At 43.2% G+C, this 25969-nt stretch overlaps 1 protein-coding gene across 3 annotated transcripts in view; it reads right to left on the minus strand.

Moving 5' to 3' along the window:
* The window catches only part of SLC18B1 (solute carrier family 18 member B1), a 1776356-nt gene that overhangs the window by 44218 nt on the left and 1706169 nt on the right, over positions 1 to 25969 (minus strand). For all 3 annotated transcript variants that reach the window (XM_044063787.1, XM_044063796.1, XM_044063806.1), the window contains exons 12-13: positions 1959 to 2052; positions 1825 to 1874 (exon numbers count right to left, since the gene is read on the minus strand). In XM_044063787.1, the coding sequence (XP_043919722.1) occupies positions 1825 to 1874; positions 1959 to 2052 (144 nt within the window). The remainder of the gene's footprint in view (positions 1 to 1824; positions 1875 to 1958; positions 2053 to 25969) is intronic.

The raw sequence follows: 25969 nt of genomic DNA on the forward strand, positions 1-25969 counted from the left end.
GCATTCTGGAAGCAATAACTTTCTCTTAGCAAATACACAGTGGATATAAAAAGTTTACACACCCCTGTTAAAATGGCAGGTTTTGTGATATAAAAAAATGAGACCACAACAAATCATTTCAAAACTTTTCCCACCTTTAATGTGACATATAACCTGTACACATCAATTGATAAACAAACCTCTGTTAGGGGAAAAATATAAAAAATAAAAAACGTACAATAAGCTGGTTGCATAAGTGTGCACACCCTTAAACTATGAAGCACCTTTTGATTTAATTACAGCATTCAATCTTCTTAGGTAGGAGTCGATCAGCATGGCACATCTTGACTTGGCAATATTTGCTCACTCTTCCTTGTAAAAGCGCTCCAAATCTGTCAGATTGCGAGGGCATCTCTTGTGCACAGCCCTCTTCAGGTCACACCATAGATTTTCTATTGGATTTAGGTCTGGGCTCTGGCTGGGCCATTCCAAAACTTTAATTTTCTTCTGGTGAAACCATTCTTTTGTTGATTTGCATGTATGATTGGGGTCATTGTCATGTTGAGAGGTGAAATTCCTCTTCATCTTCAGCTTTCTAGCAGACGCCAGAAGGCATTGGGCCAAAAGTGAGTGGTATTTGGAACCGTTCATAATTACCTCCACCTTGGCTAAAGCCCCAGTTCCAGCTGAAGGAATGCAACCCCAAAGCATGACACTGCCACTACCATGCTTCATAGAGGGAATAGTGTTCTTTTAGTGATGCGAAGTGCTGCTTTTGTGCCAAACGTACCTTTTGGAATTGTGGGCAAAAAGTTCAACCTTGGTCTCATCAGACCATAACACATTTTCCCACATGCATTTGGGAGACTTGTTGTATTGTTTTGCAAATTTTAGCTGGGCCTGGATGTTTTTCTGTGTAAGAAAAGGCTTCTGTCTTGCAACCCTACCCCATAGCCCAGACATATGGAGAATATGGGAAATTGCTGTCACATGTACTACACAACCAGTACTTGCCAGAAATTCCTGCAGCTCCTTCAGTGTTGCTGTAGGTCTCTTGGCAGCCTCCCTGACCAGTTTTTGTTTGTCTTTTCATCAATTTTGGAGGGACATCCAGTTCTTTGCAATGTCACTATTGTCCCATATTTTCTCCACTTTTTGATGATTGTCTTCACTGTGTTCCATGGTATAGTCTGTAGAAATTTTTTTGTATCCTTCTCCTGACCGATACCTTTCAACAATGAGATCCCTTTGAAGCTTTGTAAGCTGTCTGCGAACCATGGCTTTTGCTGTAGCAGGCAACTGAGTAAATGTCAGGAAAATCCTACTAGGACAAATGAACTTTATTTGGGGTTAATCAGTCTTATTAATTGATGGCAGGTGCGTACCAAGAAGACTGAATGTTGTAATTAAATCAAAAGGTGCTTTAACAAAGTATTGTATGTTTTTTTATTTTTTATATTTTCCCCTAACAGATTTGTTTTTCAATTGAATTGCACAGGTTATAGGTCACAAAGGTGGTACAAGCTATGAAATGATTTACTGTGGTCTCATTTTTTTTATATCACAAAAACCTGACATTTAACATGGGTGTGTACACTTTTTATATCCACTGTAGTTGCCATCATTTATATCATAGATACAGTCCTGTCATGAATCATTTGTGCCTTGCTAGTGTACAAAGATGTCATCAGTCCCTGGACAAAATTACCTACCTGGGAAGACGGAAGAAGGGACAACATGCATAAGATGGAAAAATGTGTGTGCACACCAAAATAAAGCATACCATTTAAACATTTTAATATTCATGAAACTTAACTAAAATCATTTTATAAAATAAGCAAATACCTCTTTTCCTGATAATTCTCAGCAATATAGAATATGCCCATTGCTGCTCCCTTCAAAATGGAAAGAAATGAAAGTCAATATTTATGACTATGTTCAAGTAACTAATTGTATCAAGATTTAAACAAACTACTTACAATAACCAATGCAATTCCTCCTTGTATTGCTGCAGCATATTCAAAGTGAAGCTTTTCATTCAAGTAACCTCCCAATGTTGGTCCTATGAATGTCCTGTAAAACATACATTAGTGCATAAGAAAAAACATACTCACTGTATAGTATGCTATTCAAAAAAAACATATCACAATTGTAATCTTGTTCAAATTAAGAAGTTATGTACTCACCATAACATTCCATCTGAGTAGGTGGCTTCATTTGTCTGCAACCTGTGGGTCTTGGATCCGATATCGGATCCGAGCCGGCAACTTGTAGCATAGCTATGGATCCGAGCTCCTAGCTCCTCCCCTCACCCATAATCCCCTGCCAACCTCCTATGACCTCAGATCAAGTTTGCCCCTCTATGGATACCTGAAAAGGTGTTCCAACAAGCATAATAGATAGAACAATATAACAGGACCAAGTTCTGAAGGCCAGGGGGAAGGAGGGGGGGGGGGGTTGCAGACAAATGAAGCCACCTACTCAGGTGGAATGTTATGGTGAGTACATAACTTCTTAATCTGGAGTAGGGACTTTATTTGTCAGCAACCTGTGGGACAGAGTCCCCAGCTAACTGAATCTTGGGCGGCCATCATGGAAGGATGTTCCGGAGCACTGCGGAGCCAAAGGATGCTCTCCCTCTAGAAATTACTTCCAGTTTGTAGTGGTTGATAAAAGTATGAGATGAGGCCCAAGTAGCTGCCGAACAAATATCATCCAATGGCACTCTAGATTTAAAGGCAGCAGAAGTAGAGATGGAGCGAGTGGAATGTGCACAGACTCCCTCAGGTGCGGGCCTCCCAGAAGCTTGGTAAGCCAGAAGAATGCATTGAGAAATCCAACATAACAAGGTGACATTTGAAACGGCTTTACCTAAACTGAATTTAGCAAAGGAGACAAACAGCTGATCAGATTGTCTGTGACCAGCTGTCCTATGAATATAGAAATGCAGCTGCCTGTGTACATCTAATGAATGCAGCTTGTACTCTCCTTTATTTTGATACTTAGGGAAGAAAACCGGTAAGTTGATGGACTGATTGATATTGATTTCCGATGCCACCTTGGGAAGAAAGGAGGGATTGGTCCTGAGGTACACTCTGTCCGGATGGAAGACCAAGTAAGGAGGCTTTACGGAAAGGGCTTGGAGTTCCGAAACTCTCTTGGCTGAAGTGATGGCTACCAGGAATGCTGTTTTCCAGGACAAATATTTGAGATCGACCGATGCGGCTGGTTCAAAGGGAGACGCGGTCAAGGCTTGAAGGACTACAGAAAAATCCCAAGGGAGTACGGCTTCTTTGATAGGGGGCCTGAGTAGAAAGGTGCCCTTGAGAAATGTTTTGCACAATTTAGCTGATATCAAAGGACCTGTCTCATGTCCCACATGGTAATGGGAGATGGCTGCCAACTGTACCTTGACTGTCGAACAACTAGCTCCTTGCTGAAAGAGTCCAGTTAGAAAATCCAGTACGGACGGTAGAGGGGCAGTGAAGGGATCCAGATTATGATGTTCCACCCAGACGGAAAAGCATCTCCATTTACTGCGGTATATTTTCCTGGTGGAAGGTTTATGTGCTGCCACCAGGATGGCTTTGACTGGTGAAGAGATGCCGGGAGTCCTGACTAAGAGTGGAACTGGAGCAACCAAGCTGTCAGCTTCAGGTTGACCAGATTCGGGGTCTGTAATTCCGATGGATGGGAGATTAGATCCGGAGTGGGATCCAGAATCCAAGGAGGATTCACTAGATGAGACCACAGGTAAGGGAACCAAGTTTGCCGAGGCCAGAATGGGGCAATGAGGATCATTCTGCTCCCCAACCGCAAGGCTTTCTGTAAGAGCTTTAGCATCAGGGGTAAAGGAGGGTAGGCATAGAGTAGACCGGGTGGCCAAACATGCACCAGAGTGTCTCTCGGGGCTTCCCCTGGTGGGGGAATCAGAGCAAAGAAGCTGTCGCATTTCGTATTTAAGGGAGAGGCAAAGAGATTGCAGCAGGGTTGCCCCCATTTTGTGAATATCTGCTTCGCTACTAGTGGGTTGAGAGACCACTCGTAAGGGGAAAGAATGGTGCGGCTGAGTTTGTCCGCCAGAATGTTGGCCCACCCCGGAATGTGCGTTGCGATCAGAAAGCGGTTGGTGGAAATCGCCCATTCCCACACTCTCATGGCTTCTCGGCATAAGGGGTAGTATCTGGTTCCCCCCTGTTTGTTGATGTACCAAACAGCAGACATGTTGTCTGACTGGATTGCAATCATTCCTATGGGGAGGAGATTCTGAAGTGCCTGCAACGCCAACAGCACTGCTCTCATCTCCAGAACATTGATATGCAAGGAGGTCTCTGTGTCGTTCCACATGCCTTGGACTGTCCTGCCCGTGTAAAGCCCCCCCCACCTGAGGCGAGAGGCATCCGTGGTCACCGTGGTGAGAGGGGGATGAGTGCAGAAGGGCCGGCCTATATGGAGGTCCGGGGATTGGAGCCACCATAACAGGGCCCTCCTGCAAACCTTGCTGATAGAGATAGGGTGGCAGAGAGGAAGAGATTGGAAGGACCGTTGCACTTGAAGGGTCCACTGCAGTACCCTCATATTTAGGCGAGCACATAGAAGAAGCGTTATTGCAGCTGCCATGGAGCCCAGCACCCTCAGGACCAATTCCGCCGGTGGAGCTTCCGATTGTAGGATGGCCCGCACATGCAATCTCAGATTCTATAGTCAGGAAGACTCGTAGATCCCTGGTATCTAATCTGGCCCCTATAAACTCTATTACTTGTGTCGGAGCAAGGGAAGATCTGTCCGCATTGATTGTGATGCCTAACTGGGGGGCTAGGCGGAGAAAGTAATCTCTGGCTGAGCAGAGTAGATGCCTTGTTGGGGTAGTTAGAAGCCAGTCATCCAGGTACGGAAAGACCTGCATTCCCTGGAGTTTCAGGTGGGCCGCTATCACTGCTAAAACTTTGGTGAACACCCTGGGGGCTGTGGTGAGGCCAAAGGGAAGGACCCTGAACTGATAATGACTGGCTCCCAGCTGGAAGCAGAGAAACCTCCTGGACCGTCTGTCCATTAGAATGTGGTAGTACGCATCCTTGAGGTCTATAGAGCACATCCAATCGTTCTCCCGTAAGAGGGGGAGAATGGATTGAAGAGTGACCATTCGGAATTTTTCCTTGGTTACCGACAGGTTCAAGAGGGAAAGATCTAGAATTGGTCTCAAGTCCTCAATCTTTTTTGGCACCAGAAAGAACCTGGAGTAGAACCCTAATCCGAGCTGGTCTTGGGGGACGGGTTGGGTAGCTCTTTTTTCTAATAGCTGCTGGATTTCTGCGGCTGCAGCCTCCCTCTGATCGGGTGGAACATCGGGGAGGCTCCTGAGTTTGGGGACATGATACATTGGAATTTTGTAGCCTCTGGATAGGATACGAAGCACCCAGCGGTCTGATGTGATGGACTCCCATGCCGCCAGATGCCTCGAGAAATGCCCCCCGACTGCCTCCAGAGCAGAGCAGTCAGGCAACCCTTCAGGGCTGCTGCGTGGGCCGGTCAGAGAAGGATTCTCTGGACCCAAAATTCTTCGGGGGCCCTCTGCCCCTAGGGCAGCGTCCTCCCTGTCCTCCTCTGCCACGGAAGGACTGGTTGTCCGGAGCAGGTTGGGAATGTTGCGATTTCCGGAACCATATCTTCTTCTGTCCCTTTTGGTTCTTTGAGAAGGACCTCTGGGGGAGCAGAGAAGCGGACTCCGATGGCAGACAACGTCTTCCCATCCTTCTCGCTCTGGACTAGTGTTTCGCGAATGGTCTTCCCAAACAAGGCAGAACCATCAAAAGGGGCATTTGCAAAGGACGCCTTAAATGGCTCCGCGAAGTCACAATGCCAGAGCCAGGCCTGACGTCTCATGACTAGGCCTGCTCCGCTAGCTCTAGCGGCTCCCTCAGTAGCGTGGGACAAAAGCCGCATAGAGGTATTGGAGATAGACCTTAGAGTGGCCATTCGAGTGTACAACTGCTTGTCCTCCGCCGACATGGACTCGGGGGGGGGAAGCAGCGTATTCTTTGATAAGATCCCGCTGCATCCTGATGACATGTGCCATATAGTTCAGAGACCTTACCGAGAAGGTCACTAAACTAAAAACCCGCTTCCCAAGGCGATCCATTTAGCGGGACTCCTTGCTCGGTGGATGGACCGAGGGGCTCTCCTGAGCTAGTTCCCTCTTCGTGGCTGCTGCCGTCAACATGGCTTCTACGGGGGGGACCCTTGCTCCAGTGGGACCGGTCTGCAGGGGGGCTCAGTATCCTGTCTGGGAGTTTAGGGACTGGCTCCACAGTGTCCGGCTCCTTCCACGCCCTGGTGGTAATAAGGTCCACCAGGGGGTCGGCCGGAGGGGACACCCAAGAGGTAGACGTGCCTGCTTCGAATGCCTCCAGGAACATGGACTCGTCAGAGGAAGCCTTGGGGGCAGACCACCCACCTCTGATCCTAAGCATTTCCATGATGTCTCCAAAGGAGACATCCTCCGGGGGTGACCTTGGGGAGCCTTCCCCTTCATCCAAGTCCGTGTCCTCTGTTAAGGACTCGGGGGAGTCCACGTGCCTCCTCTTACACTTGTGCTTGCGAGGCACTTCCTCGGGGGGGCTGTCCGAGGAAGTCTTGCAAGCAATATCTTGTTCCAATGGAAAAACATGGGACATCGAAGCAGGCTGTCCCTGTGGCTGGGTGATGGAATCCTGACCCAGCAGAGAGGGAGTGCAGGGTGTAGCCGAAGCAAGGGCCGGGGGTCTGGATGCTCTCGACAGAGCCCTCTCCACTGCATCGAAGGCCGAGGGGGAGCCGCTCTACCTGGGCTCCGAAAGTCGACTCCCGCTCGGATCCGATGAAGGGATCGGAACCGGCGCTGAGATCGTCGGATCCAAGGGACCAGTGTGCTCCGACCTGGACGGAGCCGAAGGCACACTGAAATCCTCGGATCCGAAGCTCAGCCCACAGTTCTGAGAGGTCGGATCCGACGATGGAACCGACAAACTCGAGGGCAGGGTCGGATCCGAAGTACCCAGTAGAATAGTCGAAGGAGCAATCGGAGCAAAGAAAGGGGTTGAGCTCCCCCCCGAAGGCAAGAGCACTCCCATCTGCAGCTGGGCCTGGATGAACCTTTGCATCATCCGGTCCAAGTCTGCATCTGACAGGCTGTATGTAGATCTCGAAGAGGCCACCGAGGCAGGCCTGGAGTGCCACCTTGATGACCTCGATGGAGATCGGGTCTCCTCCTCCTCGGGTCCCGGGGAGAAGCAAGGAGATCGGAGCCGAGGAGGAGGAGACCTGGAAGCCGTGGAGGGGGAGGCCTCGGCCTGCCGCTTGTGGTGCTTCTCCCTCAGTTTCTCCCTCCTGGCCTCTCTGTCCTCCGGCGCTTTAGTGGGAGTTTGAATCCCGGCCGGGGGAAGGGGGGCAGGAGTGGCTACCACCACAGGCTGAGGAGGTGCCACGGGAGGAGCGGAGGCCGAAGCCGAATCCGGAGGCAAAAGACCCACCAGGACAAGCTTCGACCTCCACTCTTTCAGTGCCCTGGGGTTGAACGCTGCACAAATGGTACATCCTGAAGAGAGGTGTTCAACCCCAAGGCACCGAACACACCAAGTGTGGCCATCAGCCGGAGATAGCTTATGGCCACACTCGCTGCATTTAGAAAAAATAGGTTTTGGGGCCTCTGCCATACCCAAAACTAGAGTACACTACACAAGCACACCAGGTCCCAAACACAAACACACACAGACACACTCTAATGACCAGCGAGGGGAGGGTGAAAACCAAAAAAAATTAAACTAGATAGGAAACCTAACCACTCACACAATTTACAATTACAAGGGTTGAGAAAAAAAATGAAGAAATTCACTTCTGTTAAGAAAAGCTAGGAGCTCTAAAATCTAGCTACACACTCAAGCGCGGCTAACTAGATCTGAGGTCATAGGAGGTTGGCAGGGGATTATGGGTGAGGGGAGGAGCTAGGAGCTCGGATCCATAGCTATGCTACAAGTTGCCTGCTCGGATACGATATCGGATCCAAGACCCACAGGTTGCTGACAAATGAAGTCCCTACTCCAGATCATTTGTTTCTGTAATGCTAGACATATGTGCTATCTTTAGGTCTGGAATGGGTACAAAAAGGAGAAACAATAACTGGCTGCACCAAGAGTTGTCAGAGCAGGAGTCTGAATCTTGTTTGCCAGCACTTATAGAAAACAGCCAACCCAGTTTCCAGTAAATTCTAACTTATTAGAAAGTGTTACAAACCCAAAGCTGTTTTTTTTTAGTTGTATGTAGGGATCTAATTTGGGAGTGTCAGATCATCACTCATCTCCAAACACACACACACACACACACACACACACACACACACACACACACACACACACACACACACACACGCACAAAGACAGTCAAAGTTTTTGCCACTGAAAAGGTTTATTAAATGGAATTCAGTGAGTCTTTTTACGCTGTATCTAATTTCACTGAACTGCCTGGAGATCTGAGTACAAAATACATAAGCAGGATAAAGGAACAAGCTTGACAAAACATGTCAAAGGTTAACTGTCATAATTTCAAATGTTTTTTGGTTTAAAATTAATGAATGCATGCAATTAAAAGATACACCCTGAGATTTAGTAAGGCATAATGCACTATGCTAACCTGTTCTGCACAGGTTTCCCAGTGTGTTAACACATAATTGATTAAGGACAGCTGTACCACTACAGCAATACAAAAGTACCTCATGGATCCCAATGCTTGGAGGATCAGATGAGGTGAAAGAGAAGAACTTTGAAGGATCTGTTTGACCTGGAAGGGAATTGTTTCAATCCAAGACAAAGAGAGAGAAGCTGTTTGAGTAACTGTATTGAAAACAGCATCAATTAATTCAAATATCTGAGCTGGCTCAAGGTGAAATCTGCTGCAATTGACAGAGATCCTTCTGGACACTCTGTTCATTTTTATATGATGGTACACATCCTGAAGATCTATCGAGCACATCTAGTCGTCCTTGAGCAGAAAAGGCAGAATGGACTGAACCATTACCATCTGGAACTTTGTATACTGAACTGATTGATTTAATTTGTTGAGATCTAAGATTAGTCTCCAATCCCCTGTTTTCTTTGCAACTAAAAGGAATCTTGAGTAAGGTCTGGAGTCTTTCTAGTCTGGGGGAACCTAATGGATGCCTCTTTTTTTATAGCAGCTTGTTTACTTCTAGTGCTGTTGCTTCCCTCTAATCGGCTGGAACATCAGGGATTTTGTTTGATACTAGTGGGGGTGGATGGGAAAATGGTATTATATAACATCTGAATATTATCCTTTGCACCCATGTACCTTTTGTCATTTCTAGCCAGGCTCTCTGGTGCAGGGATAGATGACCCCCAACTGCCTCCAGACATGGAGAGTCGGGCCTCCTTTCAGGAATGCTGACAGGATCTGTCAGAGAAAGCATCCCTAGATACCTGGTTATGCGGACCACCTCTGCTGTGGTGATGGTGTCTTCCATTAGCACTCCCCCTGCCCCTGGGGAAGATGTCTCCACATGGATCTTGGAAAAGGACTCTCAGATTTTTTGAATCACATTTTCCATCTGCCTTGTTGGTTCAGGAAAGTCCATTGAGAAGTTGAAAAATATACACCCACAGCAGACAGGGGTTTTCTTTCTTGCTCACACCTAGAGAGTGTGTCTTTAATTTTGGGGCCAAAAAAGGAACTTCTGTCAAAAGAAGCACTGATGAAGGAAGATTTCAAGGGTTCAGCAAAGTCAAACATGCACATCCAGGCATGTCATCTGATGAAAATTCCTGAACCTGCTACCCATGGAGTTCCTTCAGCCATGTGGGAGATAACCTTCATGGAATAGTTTAAAATGGACTGCAGGGTAGCCATCTGTGAATACCACAGAGGATGTGGTCCCAGAGGGGAATTTGGAAAGTCTTTAATCAAATCCCTCTGAAGTCTCACGAAATGTGCCAAGTAATTCAGTGACCTAAGAACGAAGGTTGCTGAAGCACATACACACTTCCCAAATCTGTCCAGCGTCCTACACTCACTGTTAGGGAAGGATGGACAGAGGAACTTTGTTCTGCCAGTTCCTTTGTGGTGGTCATTGCTATGACCATGGCATAAAAAGGTTCTCCCTTACTCCAATATGTTCTACCCTTAGGTGGTGCCAGGATCCTATCTGCTGTCTTAGGGATAGGCTCAATCATGTCAGGCTCCTTCCATGCCCACTGAGAGACCAACTTAATGAGCTCATTAGTGGATGGTGACCCAGGAAGTAGACGGGCCAGTACCAAAGGTTTCCAAGAACACTGACTCCTCTTTGGAAGGATTATCGGGGGACCATCCGCCCCTTTGTTTCAGGAGTTCTAAGATGTCTCCAAATGAGACATCATCAGGTGGTGATCTGGGGGACCCTGCCGCTTGATCAAAGTCAGTGGCCACTGTGACAGACTCTTGCAGAGAGTTTAAGTTCCTCCTTTTACACTTCCTCCTCCTAGGGACTTTGGTGGGATACTGCAAAGTGTCAGAAGAGATTACTATAACCTGCTGGGTTGTCTGGAGACTGGTTTGTGTTGGCTGTCTCAGTGGAACAGATGATTTAGGCTCTTGACACAGAATAAAATGGAACTGGGTAGTCAGAGCCAAAGAGAGAAGAGAAGTCTGAAATCTGGGAACAGAGAAAGCTCTCTCCAATACCTCAAAGGCAGAATGCCTTGGAATAGAAGACAGTGATGGCTATGATAAGGCAGGCTTACAGACCATTGGTTCCCTTCATCCTGAAAGCAAACTACCCAAGGAAAGAGTTGGAGCCGAGCTGTCTAGCACTGAAGTACCAAGGGGCAGAGACAGCTCAGACAACCTCGGAGTCCAGTGCAACATCCCGGAATCAGTCATCTGGCTCTGACGTATTCAGCCCCAGACCACTCAGAGGCACCACTGGAGTTGAAGATGCCAACATCATCTGATCCAAGACAGATGACTCCCAGGACTTTTCGATCTGATAGCTCCAGAAACTGAAGGTTGGATCAAAGAAGGACCTTATAATGAAGGAATAGTACTGACAAGGGTCTCTGGACCCGATGGGGTCAGAACCAGGAGAACTCCCATTTGTATCTGCATCCTGAGGAACTTCCTCATCATCCTATCCACATCAGCTTATTTATGGCTCTTTAAGATCAAATGGATGTGGCCATGGATGAAGGTCTTGAATGATGTCCAGGTGATTGTGCCAAAAATGGGGACGGGAGCCGACAGATGATCGGATCTGACAATATCTGAGGTGAATGGATCCATGGAGATTTATCTGCTCTAGGTTTTGGATCCGAAGTTGTCAGATCTGACATTTTGGCATGCTTAAAAGGAGGTTGTGATGACGGAGCTGAAACAATAGACACTGTCAGTTCCAGAGATCTTTTACGAGACTCTCTAGTCTGAGAATCTCCTTTTTTATCTTCTCTTCTGGAGGACTGAGCCCCCGAAGCTGCAGATGTAGGTTTAGAGGACAGCAAGACCCTAAGAATTAACTTATTCTTTCTCTCAATCAAGTCAAGGGTATTAAACCCCTTACAGAGATCACAGTCAGCATCGAAGTGAGTAGGCCTTAAACAATATAAGCACTTTGAATGTGTCTGAGGTGGGAGTGTTGGGCCGCAGGCCACACATTTTTTAAAACCAAAAGGTTTATCAACCATAATGCTGACAAGTAGTTAGATTTTTTTTTCTGATATAGATAGAAAAAGAAAGAAACTACCAACAATGGTAAAAAGAGAGTACTAACAAAGTACTGTAAGGGACATGTTACCACGGATGGCATTAAGGAATAGTTTAAAGAGTAAAGTAATAAATTGTAGAAAGGAATTAAGAAATAACTTCCTAAGAGTTTTTAAAATGGAGGAAAGAGCAAAAGATACACAGAAAATTATAATTATATAAACAAATTTAACTCATGAAACAACAACATGAAAGCGCACTCGAGAGTTTACAGCAATCACGTTTGAATGCTATAGTAGCAAAGGAGATCTAAGGTATGTTAGGTGACTACAGCAGTATGAGTAAACAAAGAAACTTAAGAGGTTCAGTGTTACATGAGCTGGAAGAAGTGGACAAGATGGATCCGAAGATCATATCTGATCCCAGCAGTTGAGGAATAAATGAAAATGACTACATTAGATATAATGTTTTCCCTCCGCAAAACTGAGCTAAGTCCACAAAGAGCTTACAATGGTGCTGGGCATTATTCTCATGAGTACCGTGCAACGTGCTTGCCAAATCAAATGCACACCCATGTGACAGTAGACTATACCATGATGACATTCCTGCACATCTGCCAATTTACTCCCAGCAATGCACTCATTAGTGGGCATCTGTGAGTTGCAATAGCATTGGGTACGCCTGGGATGCTGGCCACCATACGGTGGATATGGTCAGACAGGAAAGCATACACCTGTGTAGCTGCTGTTTCCAGATGCAGGGGATCTTGGACAGCCCTTTCTCCAATGGGATGGTGTGCATTCATCCACTACAGACACAGGGTGCTCAGTATGTATTGTATGTATGTATGTATGTATGTATGCCTCTACATACACTCTCTATGGAGAGCAGCTTCCCTCCCAGGAGTTTGACAGAATCAGTACTACTGCATATTCTGAATGAGACAAATGTCTACATATCCCAGTACCATCAAAAGAATCTGCAGACATGCTGAAGTCAGACCCTAGCCAGCCATGGCCATCTCTACCTGTAAATGTACAACATACACAGCACCACAGTTAACACATTAATATATGATACAAGGATGCCTACGCAACATGCACAGTATGGGTATAAATGCCTCAGATTCCGCATTACTCACCCTTACCTTCTCTGGTGGAAACACCCTGATGCAATCTTGATGTGTCTTTGAAAAGAAAGGTGTATCATGCTTGCTTTGTTAAGACACACTCATTGTGTAACAACTGCATATACAAACTTTTGCTACATAATATAAACCTGCTGTATTACCCACCCAGTGTGACATTGGTGCAATAAATCAGCCACACAACTACTGGGTATAAATGTTGTTGAATCTCTTCATCCAGATGAAATAAGAAACTCATTCCAAGTCTATAAGTCATGTAGACCCTGGAGGGTCACCCCATGAGGTGGGTCTGTCAGTCACAATTCTCTGTGCCTTCTCCTAGGCATGGCTGATCATAACAGCCATGCAACAGCAACAGTGGCTCAATGTCTCCTTCTATGCACCTATTTTTATTCTTACTTACATTTGTTTACTAGGTTGAGAAATTATCAAGTATGACACAACTGTTGGTCCAGCCAGCTTGTAGTGAATATTACAATATAGTACAACTATTACAACACAAACATAATACACAATACAAATGCAAGGTATTCAGTGATACAGCAATGAGATCTAATACATTTTACATAAGAGCATTAATACAACAATGTATTTTATCAAAAATCTGTGCTACAATCAGAAGCAAATCAAGTTGGAAGGTGCACCAATAGAAAGCGAATGCAAGTACAGCAATATCAGGGAATTACAGGGGGTCCAATGTTAGAGAGGGAAAGTAATATGGAAGATGTTAGTTGAGGATGAAGATTTATATACATATTTGCACAGGTCTATATTCACGTTTCAGAAAAAATACAGAGGATGGCTACTAACTGAATGTTAAACAGCAAAAGGTTAATCAGCAACAATGAAAAGTAATTCATGAATGGCCATAGTTGGCTAAGATCGCAAACGTAACCAACCAAGGTGGGAGCTATGCCCCCATACCCCCCAATGTCAAGGGCTGTGCCCCCGTAACTATATATACCAACTCCAAGATTGCACTACAGTGGGGAATACGGCAAATTTAAAAGGCTTCCTTCGCTTACCTTATGCATCATGGTAGTTCTTGGTTGTTGGCCAATTATGGCCATTCAATGAACTACTTTTCATTGTTATATGTTTTCGGAATGTTAAACTTTCCCTGTTTAACATTCAATTAGCAGCCATTCACTATATTTTTCTTTCGATACTCAAATGTACACCCATTTACACAATGTTTGTTATATTGTGATAGAGTTATAGAGGTGTCAGTGTAAAGGATAATGATTAAATGCAGTGGGAGTTTTAATAAGTTATGTGACATGGCCTTTCTTATTACAGTTGCATTTAAATTTCTCTTACGGAAATTGTATTGAGTTGGCATTGGAAGTCACAGTATTCAGACATTTCAGTTATATATTCAGGTATGAAGTTTGGAGGCTAAGATTGAGAAGCTCCTATAAGTACAGTGTAGGATGGTTTCTGAGGGTGCTGTATGGGGTAGATGCAATCAGTTTCATGGTGAGTGGTAATAGGGTGTCCCCACTGTCTTGGTAAAGTCTGAGTGGAGGCTTGATCTGTCTTCTACTTTGCCATTTATCTTTAGAAAGGGAGACACAGTAATGTTCCATATGTGGAGATTTGATAATGAAATGGCAGAATTTGTTACACAACAAATTATGTACTGCTGTGTTTTTGTGTGAGGTTGTAGAGTAAACCTGGGATTCTGGCTACCATAGGGTGGATATACTCAGAGCCACTGTTCCATTGCAGTGAGGTGAATAGAACTCCTTTATATACAGCTCAACTGTTCAGATTTTCGCAGAATGTCCACATGTTTGCCTCATATTTTTGGTCTGTTTCTCATAAAATTTGTGTTTTTCTGACAAATCACTAAGGACTGAAGTCACTAAATAAAGACATACATTTGAGTTTCAGACTTCATATCCTTCAGAAAATGCATGCCAACACAAATCCTGTAATGCTAGCAACTTTCTAAGTTTATAAGAGCAATATTTAAAATCTGTCCCTATGTTTGGGCCTTTGTTCCCCCATTACTGTAGGCATCGCCTAGATTTTGTGCACTAGTAGGTTGACAGGCATGCTCCTTTACCTATCTACCTACCTATCCTGAATATTGTTCAACCATTGGTCCTCACCTTGCTACCTATTAGCCATAAACTATGTGTAGTATTCCAAATTCTTTGGCATCCCTCATTTCTTACATCTACACTCTCGACTTCATCTAATTTTATACCATTAGACATGAGTCTCAGCTACTGATATGAGAGCTGCTACCTGTACTTTGTACACTCTCATGCTTGTTCAAATGCTTATCATGACAGCTGCACAGCTTGAAGTTAGTGTAGTCTAGTGCTGTTTATTAGCACACCTGAGCTGAAGAGTGACGGTTCTTAGAATCAGTAGTGGTTTGATACAAATATATATATATATATATATATATATATATATATATGTGTGTGTCATACACATTTATAATCAGTATTTCTTGCACAGCACAACATTTCTTTCTTAACTACCGTAAAGCTGTGGAGCAGATGTCTATAAAATCTACCCAATAAATTATTCACAAGTAACCTATCTTGCATGTGATCTATACACTTAGGCAATAGGATAAGATGAATATTTTATTTAAATAGTCATATAATAGGTCAATGATTAGAAACCAAGCCATTTTATGTATTATAGACAAAAGTACTGCAAAAGGATATTTCCCATGCAGTCATCTGTACAAAATGCAAATATGTTTGGGGGAAAAAATCAGTATGGAACAGTGAAGAAACCATTTAGATAAATTGCCACTGTGAGCTCATTTATTTTGCAGCTGCAATTGTGGTGGATCACATTTTGGCTTACTACTTGAACCTGCAATACTAGAAATCAGTATCAGACAAGTCAACTGCATAAACATCTTTGTAGGTAAATCTAGTATTGTTTTTTACCTGCAGAACATACTTCTCAATTGTCCAGATTTTTGTCCAGATTTTTGTTTGTTTCTCATAAAATCTATGGTTTTCTGGCAAATCACTGGGATGATATGAGAATTAAAATCACCAAATGATGACCTACATTTGAGCTTCAGACTTCATATTCTTCAGAAAAATGCATGCTAAGACAAATCCTGTTATTCTATCAACTTTCTAAGTTTGCAAGAGCAATATTTTAAACCTATGCATATTTTTGGGCCTTTGCCCCCCCATTATGTCGGGCTTTGTCCAGATTTCTTGTGCTAAGAGGTTGAGAGGTATGCGGCAGAGAAAGATTATACACTCACAGGAGGTGAACTGAAAATGTTTTGAGTAGACTAGCAAATTAACAATCAAGTCAGTTGTAAAAGCCACTCCTGAACCGAAAGAGATGAGTGCATTACAAAGGGAAGTAGCGTCACCAAGTGGTCAATTGTGGTAGCTGCAGTCCAATCTATAGAGCTTTGCGTAATTTGAAACACACTTCCAGATAACTTATTTGTAGTATATGCATTGATATTTACCAGTAAAAACTTCATGTATTTATAACCTGAAAAATATAATGAAAATTTAAAACCATAATTTAGTTTGATGAAAATGCTATCCTATCATTCTGAATTTTTAATTACAAAGTCAGTTTTACTTGTTAAATCTTAGTGTGTGTGTGTGGGGGTGGGGGAGGTTACAATAAAAGAGTAGCTAACAGCTATCCTATTTATTTATTTAACTTTGTTAACTGGATAAGTAAACTGGTCCAAATGTAATTTTCATCCATGACCCAGGCCAAGAGATAGTGATAGTTTATCAAAAGATCATTTAACAAACAAACCACCTTCCCAGTTGCATTGTAAAACAAAGTTTGCTTACATTCAGCTTATATTAAACCAACATTTATAATTCAAAAACTACTACTAAAGGTGTGCCTTTACATGAATATGTATACAAATCACCACATTCTAGCACTATTTATTTACCTATGTATACTGGTTCCATAGCTTTCTCTATGTATTATTATGGCTGCACATTGCTGAGTGCATTACAGTATGTACTAGCATTAGAACAGATTGATACCTACTATGCTTGACCTTTCACATGAATGTTACTTACACGGGTCACTGCATTGTACATGCAAGCATACTAGCAGTATTTATATTTGATTACCCTTGTTACAAACATGTCTCTATATGTTATTATGGCTGCATATTGCCATACCTCTCGACCTCTTAGCACAAGAAATCTGGTCAAATCCAAAAATAATACGGGGACAAAGGCCCAAAAATAGGGCTAATTTTTAACCATTGCTCTTATAAACTAAGAAAGTTGCTAGAATAAAAGGTTTTGTGCTATCATGCATTTTTATGAAGAATATGAAGTTTGAAACTCAAATGTCTATCATTGTTTAGTAATTCAGTTGTCAATGATTCACCAGAAAACCACAAATTTTATAATACAGCAACAGACCAAAAACATCAGGCAAAAATCTGGAGAGTTGAGAGGTACACATATTGCGTACATAGTGTGATTTTTTAGCAGGACACCAATTCCCTAGATTTAACCTGGCTCTCTGTAACAATTACATTTGCTAGTGAGGTGTGTTTTTAAGGAGTTTCAAAAACAGCAGAAAGAATCCCTGTGCTAACAAACTACAACAGTCAACATTTTACAGGATCACAGAAAATATGATTCAAAGACAAGATTACCTGCAATGAGGGAGACTTCATTATTGGCTAATTTACACGTCACTCATTTGGATATAATTACCTCCAGCATTAAACAGCACTTGTTGTCTATTATTAATAAATGCATTGTGCTGGCACAGGCACCCCCTCATTCACTCACACTCACACACACATTCATAAAGATATGTGCACACACACACACACACACACACATATAGACAAGCACACACACACACACAGACTCTCACTGACATGAAAGCCCCCCATTCAATCTCACTCACAGAAACACTCACCCATTCATCCATTAACAGACATGGACACATTCCCACACTTTTCTCAACATTCCCTCCTTTTACAGAATGTCTCTATTGAATTAGTGTAATATTTAACAACTGTTCCAGAGTCTTTTTTCCTCCATTATTTTTGGCTTGTCCCTGATTATTGAACAAAGAAGATGAGAACTTTGCTGGTGGCCGATATCCCTTCAGTCACTTTTCCACAGACATACTCTCTCAAAAGCATCCCCACACACACACACACATGAACAATCAGTGAAATGAAACACGCACAGTCAGACGTCACACACGCACACACATATGCACACGGATTTAATCTACTGATCCCCTAACCTCCCAATGCAACCACCCATGCAGTCACAGACTTACATGCGCATGCAAGCACACACACGCACACAGTTACCTAAGATCACTCATAGCCTTGCAGCACATGCACGATCTATCACACACATTCACATACTCTACCCAGGCACCACCCACCTCTTTGCTAATCCTCTCAATATTTAACTGCAGCTTCATCTCTTCCACTGAATATAATGGATGACTGCAGCATTTTAGCCATGTTAAGCGGCTAAGAAATACTCTGAATTGCTCAGCTGCATAAATTCCTTCCTGAAAGCATTTTTGGATATGGATAATTAAAATTAGCTTCTCCCCGGGATGTCTCATTAGCATGTAGTACAGCAATGGAGACAGTTCACCACTGTGACTCTACCAACTATGTTAAATCACTGTATTGGGCTATTCTCTGAATCAGAAAGGGCATCCATCAGCAGTTGACCACCTGTGCTAGGCCTTGCCTCTGTGACTATCCCTTTCTGTATCCCATCCCTTGGCTGCTGGCTTTTGTATTGTGCTTGCTAGAGTATTCCCTGTTATAGGGGGCAGTTTTGTCGAAGATTCCTTCCATGGATCCATGGAATATGGCTTTTTTTTAGCTGTAGGGTGTCTTGATCTCTAAGGTTATACTGGGGACTTCTGATACTTCTAACAGTATGCTGACACTTCTAACAGTGTGTTGTTTTACAGCTGGGCAGGAGCTTTCATTTACTAACTTGAAGGTTAGAATATTTACTAAAAAGTGTGCTGTTACCCTAAATGGTATCTATCTCATTTAACATATTGTATCACAGTGGTGTCCCCTCTTATATCACAAATGAACAAATCTGAGTATTTTGCTCTTGACTGTTTGAAAGGCAACAATATTTTGGGGGAAATTTAGTTAGGGAATTTAGACAGATTAGTGGTAGAACATACTTAAGACATGAAAGAACATTTTACACAATTGATGCATATGGGAAAGTCTGTAGGATATTTTTGTTTTAGAATTTTGCAAACCTGTCATTTTACATCTGCCAAAGGATAACTTACCTGATATAACCACCAGACACCTTCGTTAGTTAATTTGAGGGTATCAATATTCCTTCAGGAGTCTTAATGTTTAGTTTCTCATCTTGTACAAGTCTCTTCTGAATTCCTAATATCATGGAAGCAGACCTCTGAGCTTCAGTAGCTAGATTACTAAAAGTCAACAAATTTAACTTCTGGGCAAAATCTTCTTGTAACTGTTTGTTTAATGCATTAGGCGATTTCCTTTTGTAAATACAATTTCATCTGCATACATGCATCTAATATTCAAGAAATCATAAGTTGACTACTATTAATTATAGAGAATTAGCAGGGAAGCAAGCACTCAGCCTTGTGGAACACCTTTGTTGTACACCCTGTCTCCGATATGGCATTGTTAGGATATACTACAAAGGTCTTGCTTTTGAGGTAATTTTAGAACCACTGGAGTACTTCTTCAGCAAACTGATTTTGCTCATTGGTAATAATTGTAGCTGGTAGTCCACCGTTTCAAAGACAGGCTTAAGATTCAGGAAAATGGCACCTGGAAGTATACCATTTTTCCATACTGTTAAAAATTTGGCTAGTTAAACTATACAGCACTGTTAATGCACTTTAGCTAAGTTGGAATCCATGTTGTTTGTGAGGATGTTATACTTTTAAAGATATTAGAATATTTCCTGTGCATTAGTTTTTCCAGAATTTTGCCTACAGGACAGGAGTTGGCAGCTGGCCAGGAGTCATTGACTGTGGTGGCAGTAGCTACTTTAGGAAGAGGCAATATTAATGAGCACTTAAAGCTGGATGAAATAGACATATATGGTAGTGAAAGTGAGACTAAATATCTGTTGCAACTGGCAGCTTAGAATGTTACTATCTACTTTTAGCAATTTTGGTATGTAATATGTAGAAATCTGTGTTGTATCTAAAGTCGATTTTATGTAATAGTTTCTGACTGTCTTTTTTGGAAAATGTTTTTAAGAGGAAGGTAGTATAAGAGATTTATTCACACAGTATTGTGGGTTGGGCAGGAGAATGTTTTTAAATAACGTTATTGAAAAGGACAACTGAAAAATATGTTTTCTTTCACTTCAGTAATATTTTTAAGGGCCCGTACTTCGGTGGTAAGTTTTTGAAATATTTTGCCCAGACACAACCTTTCTGATTTCTTGAGTACATTCATTTACAGACACCAAATTTAACTTCACTGGTGTTTAATCTGGTGCATTTTCTTAGCTTTCGGAACTGTTCTCTTTTACCTTAGTTATTAATGTTCCTCTTCTAGTCTAGCGAATCTTTGTCTCTGGTTTTAATTTATGTTTTATATTATTACATGTATTCCGTTATGTGATATGTATTATACGATTTAACAAAACGAGAAAAAAAGTATATAATACATCATAAACTATTTTGGCAAATTTATTCTTACAACACATAGTTATTGTTTAAAGACAACAAAAACTATAAATTAGACAGCAATCACAAGTATACTAATAAGGTTAAGCACCAGAACTGATTTCTGACTACTGAGGCTCACTCTCAGCTTATCAAAAAAATCTTAATGACCAGACTGTAGAAATGAAACTTATCTAGCCAAACTGGAGGTAAAACTCTCTTCACTCAAGACTGAACTTGACAGTCAAGAGGAGAAGGTATTGCACCACACCACACTCATCACATAGTCTCACTAAATCTACACCACCAAAATCCACACATAGAAACACAAAAACATTCGCGGAGGCTCTCAGTAATAATCTGCTCAAGCAACAGAGACCTCCAAAGCAGAAATGCAAGCAACCTCCACCCCCCAACACAACCCAAATGACACATAGCCCGCAGACTCAGTGTGCCACTCAACCACAGCCAATAAGGCAAAACAACGTACCCAACACACTAGTCATAGGTGACTCTATAGTCAGGCACACTGATGTCCCACTCACCAGGCTAAACAAGGAGAAGGTTACTGTCAGCTGCCTGTCGGTGCCAGGATCCGCCACATAACCCACGCACTCAGGTCACTCCATAACAAGTACAAATATGACTCTGTCATTGTCCATGTTGGTGTGAACGACCTGAGATGTACCTCCCTGGACTACATGAAAAGAGACATGGAAGAGCTCTCCGAGCTTGTAGCCCAGGCGGGTATGACCCTAGCCCTGAGTAGCATTATGCCATCACCCAGAATGATGCCGCAGTACAAGGACAAAATGATTGACTTCAACAATTGGCTACGCTTCTGGTGCCATTCTAAAGGGATCCAGTATCTGTCTGCCTGGGATGACATGGTCGACAGACCACGATGCTTTGCCAGAGATGGCCTGCACCTCTCACCCCTATGATTTCGGATACTGGCTAAGGTTCTTGCCGCCCCTATAGTGCCTTTTTTAGGGAAGGTTCAAATAACAAATTCACCACTGTAACAGGAACAGGCAAGCAAAAACTGAGGGTGATACTACTCAATACTAGAAGTCTAAATCTCAAAATGCACTCACTCGAGGAACTCCTTAAAATGGAGAACATTGATATCTGTGTAGTGACGGAGACCTGGTTCAAGGCTCCAGAGAGCACCCCTGCACTACCAGGCTATAACTCATATCACACTTTTCGGCCATGTAACCTGGACCGGAACACCAAAGGCGGAGATGTGTCCATATTCATTAAGGATATCCACATCTCCAGGCTAGTTGCTCAGCATAATGCAGCCTAGTTTATTCAAGTGCACCTAACTCTGGGCAAAACTGCAATCCAAATTGTAGCTTGCTACAGATCACCCACCATGCCCCAGGATTCCCACTCCTCTTTTCTTGATGAACTGAAAAATATTAGGGTTCAACCAAACACCCTAATAATGGGCGATTTCAACTACCCCACCATTAACTGGGAAAACTACTCATGTACCAACTCCTTCGCTCAACGCTTTCTGGAATTCACAAACTCCAATGCCCTGGATCAACTTATCCACAGCCCCACCAGGGGCAACAATATCCTAGATCTAGTCATTACCAACATGAGTGACCGGTGTTCCACACCTGAAGTCAATGCCTCATTGGTACGATCAGACCATAAGCTATTACCCTAGATATCCACATCCTGCCCCCATCCCCCCCATTAAGGAAACCATGGTAAAAAATGTCTCCAAAGCTAACTTCATGCTTCTTAAGACAGAAGTGGTGAACTTTATGACACCCATGCAGATGGACAATACAGTTACGACTACTGAATCCTACACAATTGCACTTTATAAGCACTTACATGAGTGCATGGATCGTGCTATCCCAAACAGAACCAAGATGCTATCCTCCAAAAAAGGAAGCCAATCTGGTGGTCCCTGCCATAAACAAACTGTACAACAGAAGGAAGAAACTGTTGCAAAAGAGAGTAAAATCCCATGAGTGGAGGAGCTCCCTGGTCAGCCTCAGTAAGAAGCTGCGATCCCTGATAAAATCCTCCAAAGCTAGTTACAAAAACAAAATTGCCACTGATTCTAAAGACAACCACAAAGCATTCTATAGCTATGTCAAGAATCACAATGGCAACACTCAGATCTGCTCTGAGTTACAGCACAATGACACTAAACATACAGACCCAACTGATATTGCCAACATCCTGGCAGATAGGTTCAGTGCTAACTTTACCCCCCCTCTCACCCCCTAAACAGCCCATCTCTATACCGGAAGAATGCAAAGTTCCTGTAATCATGACTGCACAAGTAAAAACCACACTCTCCAAAGCCAAGAACACAGCATCCATGGGACCAGACAACATCCCAGGCTGCGTTCTACACGAACTACAGAACAAACTGGCACCCCACCTAATAGCCTCACCTCAGGCTTTGTGCCTGCTGAATGGCACACAGCGACGGTTATCCCACTCCACAAGGGGGGAGCCACCATGGACCCTGGGAACTACCGCCCCATTAGCCTGACGAGCCTGGTCTGCAAGGCCATGGAACATACATCATGGAACTTATAAACAAAGACATTGGTAATCTCCAAACTATAGACCTCACCCAGTTCGGGTTTGTAAAAGGCAGATCATGTCTCCTAAACCTGATAGACTTCTTTGAAGCAGTCACCAAAGCCATAGACAAGGGTAAGGTGGTTCACACAGCCTATCTAGATCTTGCCAAGGCTTTTGACACCATCCCCCACTTTAGAATTATAGATAAACTCACTAAACTAAGTATAAATCCCTATGCCACAAGATGGGTTGCCAACTGGCTCACTGACAGAACCCACACTGTGAAGGTAGCAGACTCCAAATCCGACTTCAGACCATTGACAAGCAGAGTATCACAGGGTTCAGTCCTGGTTCCTCTCCTGTTTGGTATCTACTTCTCTGAAGTACAGGCTAACGCAGAAGGTCTTTGGCTAATGAAGTTCGCAGATGACTGCAAACCAGGAGCCATAATTGAAACTCCTAATGAGGTGGACATCCTACAAAAGGGCCTCACTGAGACAGATGCCTGGTGTCAATCCATGGCCTCAAGCTCAATCCCAAAAAGTGCATTGTCATTCCCTTTGGTAAAAGCTCTGTACCCATGAACTACAACATAGGCGGTAGTATACTTAACACTGAAAGTGTGATAAGAGACCTTGGGACACAGATGGACAGTAGTCTCTCCTTTGATAATCACATTGCCACAGTAGTCAGGAAATCCTTCTACGTGGCACACCTCATCACAAAAGATTTCTCATCCAGAAAAAAAGAGGTCATTGTTCCCGTCTACTCATCACTCATTAGACCCATTATAGAGTGCAATGCCCCTTTTGGTATGTACCTCACAAGACATCTACAACAACTGGAAAGGCTGCAGAAATACCTCACAAAGAGGATTACTGGCCTCAAACAGATGCCCTACGCAGACCGTCTCAAAAAACTCCAGCTTTACTCCGTTGCACATCGCCTACTCATAGGTGATCTCTGCCTAAAATACAAAGCTATGTCAAACTCACAGCTGTTGGACAGGCTCCACTTAAAGAAATCCCAATCCCTCCGAGCTACACACTCTAGGGACGTAAACCTTGTCACCACAATAAACAGAACATGCCTGAGGGATAGATTCCTGTCCTACAGACTTCCCATACTCTGGAATAAACTACCTATCTACATCAAACAAAGCTCCTCATTAGCACTCTTCAAGAAAAATCTTGATGATTGGATGGGAAATAGGAAATTCACCCTGGGGATCACCTCTGTGGCTCTGCTCGACAGTGGCACAGGAAAATAATTTTCTTGGGTGGCAAAAGCCAGTGTACCTTTTTGGCTGGGCTTGTATAGGCCCCAGGGCCGATAGCCTAGTACCTACCTACCTATGAACCTATAAACAGAGATTTTAAAAAAAAAAAAAAACAGGCAAAGATTCACAGACAATTAGAGAACTGCACATTGCAATTGAGCGCAAGAAGCTTCACCTAGCAGAGTGTGACTGATTCAGAAACACAGCAGGACTGTGCAGTGTGAAAAGAATAGCTAGGCATGCACTACAAGAAAAACTGCATAATAATATGGAAATGAAGAATCCCATCCAAATGAAGTGTACAGATAATTCAAATTATAGCATCAAAAATGGTACAGAGATCCAGCAATTTACAGAACTGGTACATTGTATTAGAGCACAAACTTACTCTAAACTCCATGTTTTTATGTTGCACAAGTATATGAACAAGGTGGGAATAGCAACAACTGTTGTTTTCTTGGTGACCATCATTACAGCCAGTGCCGATGACATTGTGTGCTGAGGTCATCTGCAACATAGCAAAAGGTACGGTCAATGCTTTATGCAACAGTACTTTATGGACCTCCAGACAGTGGTTAATACTGGATAGACAGAGACTGCATTAGAGCTAGCTGATCCTTGTTCACAAGCGGATTCAAGGGGGATGCGTGGAGTGCCCATTCTAGGGAATACAGAGATACCTAGAGAATTAGCATCTTAGTTACAGGGACTGTCCATTAACCTACAGGGAAATATTAAGCATATTGCAGGCATCAGGTTTGCAAATCTTTTACCATTTTCTTGACATCATGCTGCAGCATGTGGAAGAACGTATGTGGGTCCCCAGAATTGCAGAGGGGAAAAAGTACAGTTGTGTACACTTACCATAAATGTAGATGTTCGAGTGTATTCACTGTTGCAGTCATTACATTTGGGTTATCAGCCTGCAGGTAGCCCTCAGCTGGCCTGAATATCAAAGTCTTGGATTCTTGCGTCAGATGCTGAATCTTCCATGACGTTAGGTCGTCAGGGGTATAAAACATGCAGCCGATGCCATTACATCAGTTTTTCTTGCCCCAGATGTCAGGTGCCCCCATAATGGAAAGCAATTCTATGTTAGGTTACACTTTCAACAAAAAGCAAATACACCAGAAAGCTGAAATACACTAAACAAGAAGAAAAGTATAGCTAAGAGAAGTCAGGGGGCTGGAGGAAGGGTAACCAGGACTCCAGTGAATACACTCGAACATCTACATTTATGGTAAGTGTACACAACTGTACTATGTTCTTCATGTTTCACTGTTGCAGTCATTACATTTGGGTTGATTCCCAAAGCTATGTAAGGGAGGAGGAAGTTAGAGAGCATTAGGACTAGCTATTAAGCCCTGCAAAACTGCAGTGGCAAAACCAGCTCTGGATTTAGAAAAAATAGGCATGTGGTAATGCTTGGTGAAGGTATGTACAGAGCTCCAGGTAGCTGCTTCTAGGATGTCCCTGGTAGGGACACCTCTGAGAAAGGCTGTAGAGGTAGATGCAGCCCTGGTGGAATGAGATCTTATCCCCGTGGGGTAGGTTTTCCATGGTGCTTATAGCAGAAATGAATGCAATGGGCTATCCACTTAGAAATGGTTTGCTTT

The sequence above is a fragment of the Protopterus annectens genome, chromosome 1.part0 (assembly GCF_019279795.1).
Source record: "Protopterus annectens isolate FY-2018-M chromosome 1.part0, PAN1.0, whole genome shotgun sequence".
NCBI lineage: Eukaryota > Metazoa > Chordata > Ceratodontiformes > Protopteridae > Protopterus > Protopterus annectens.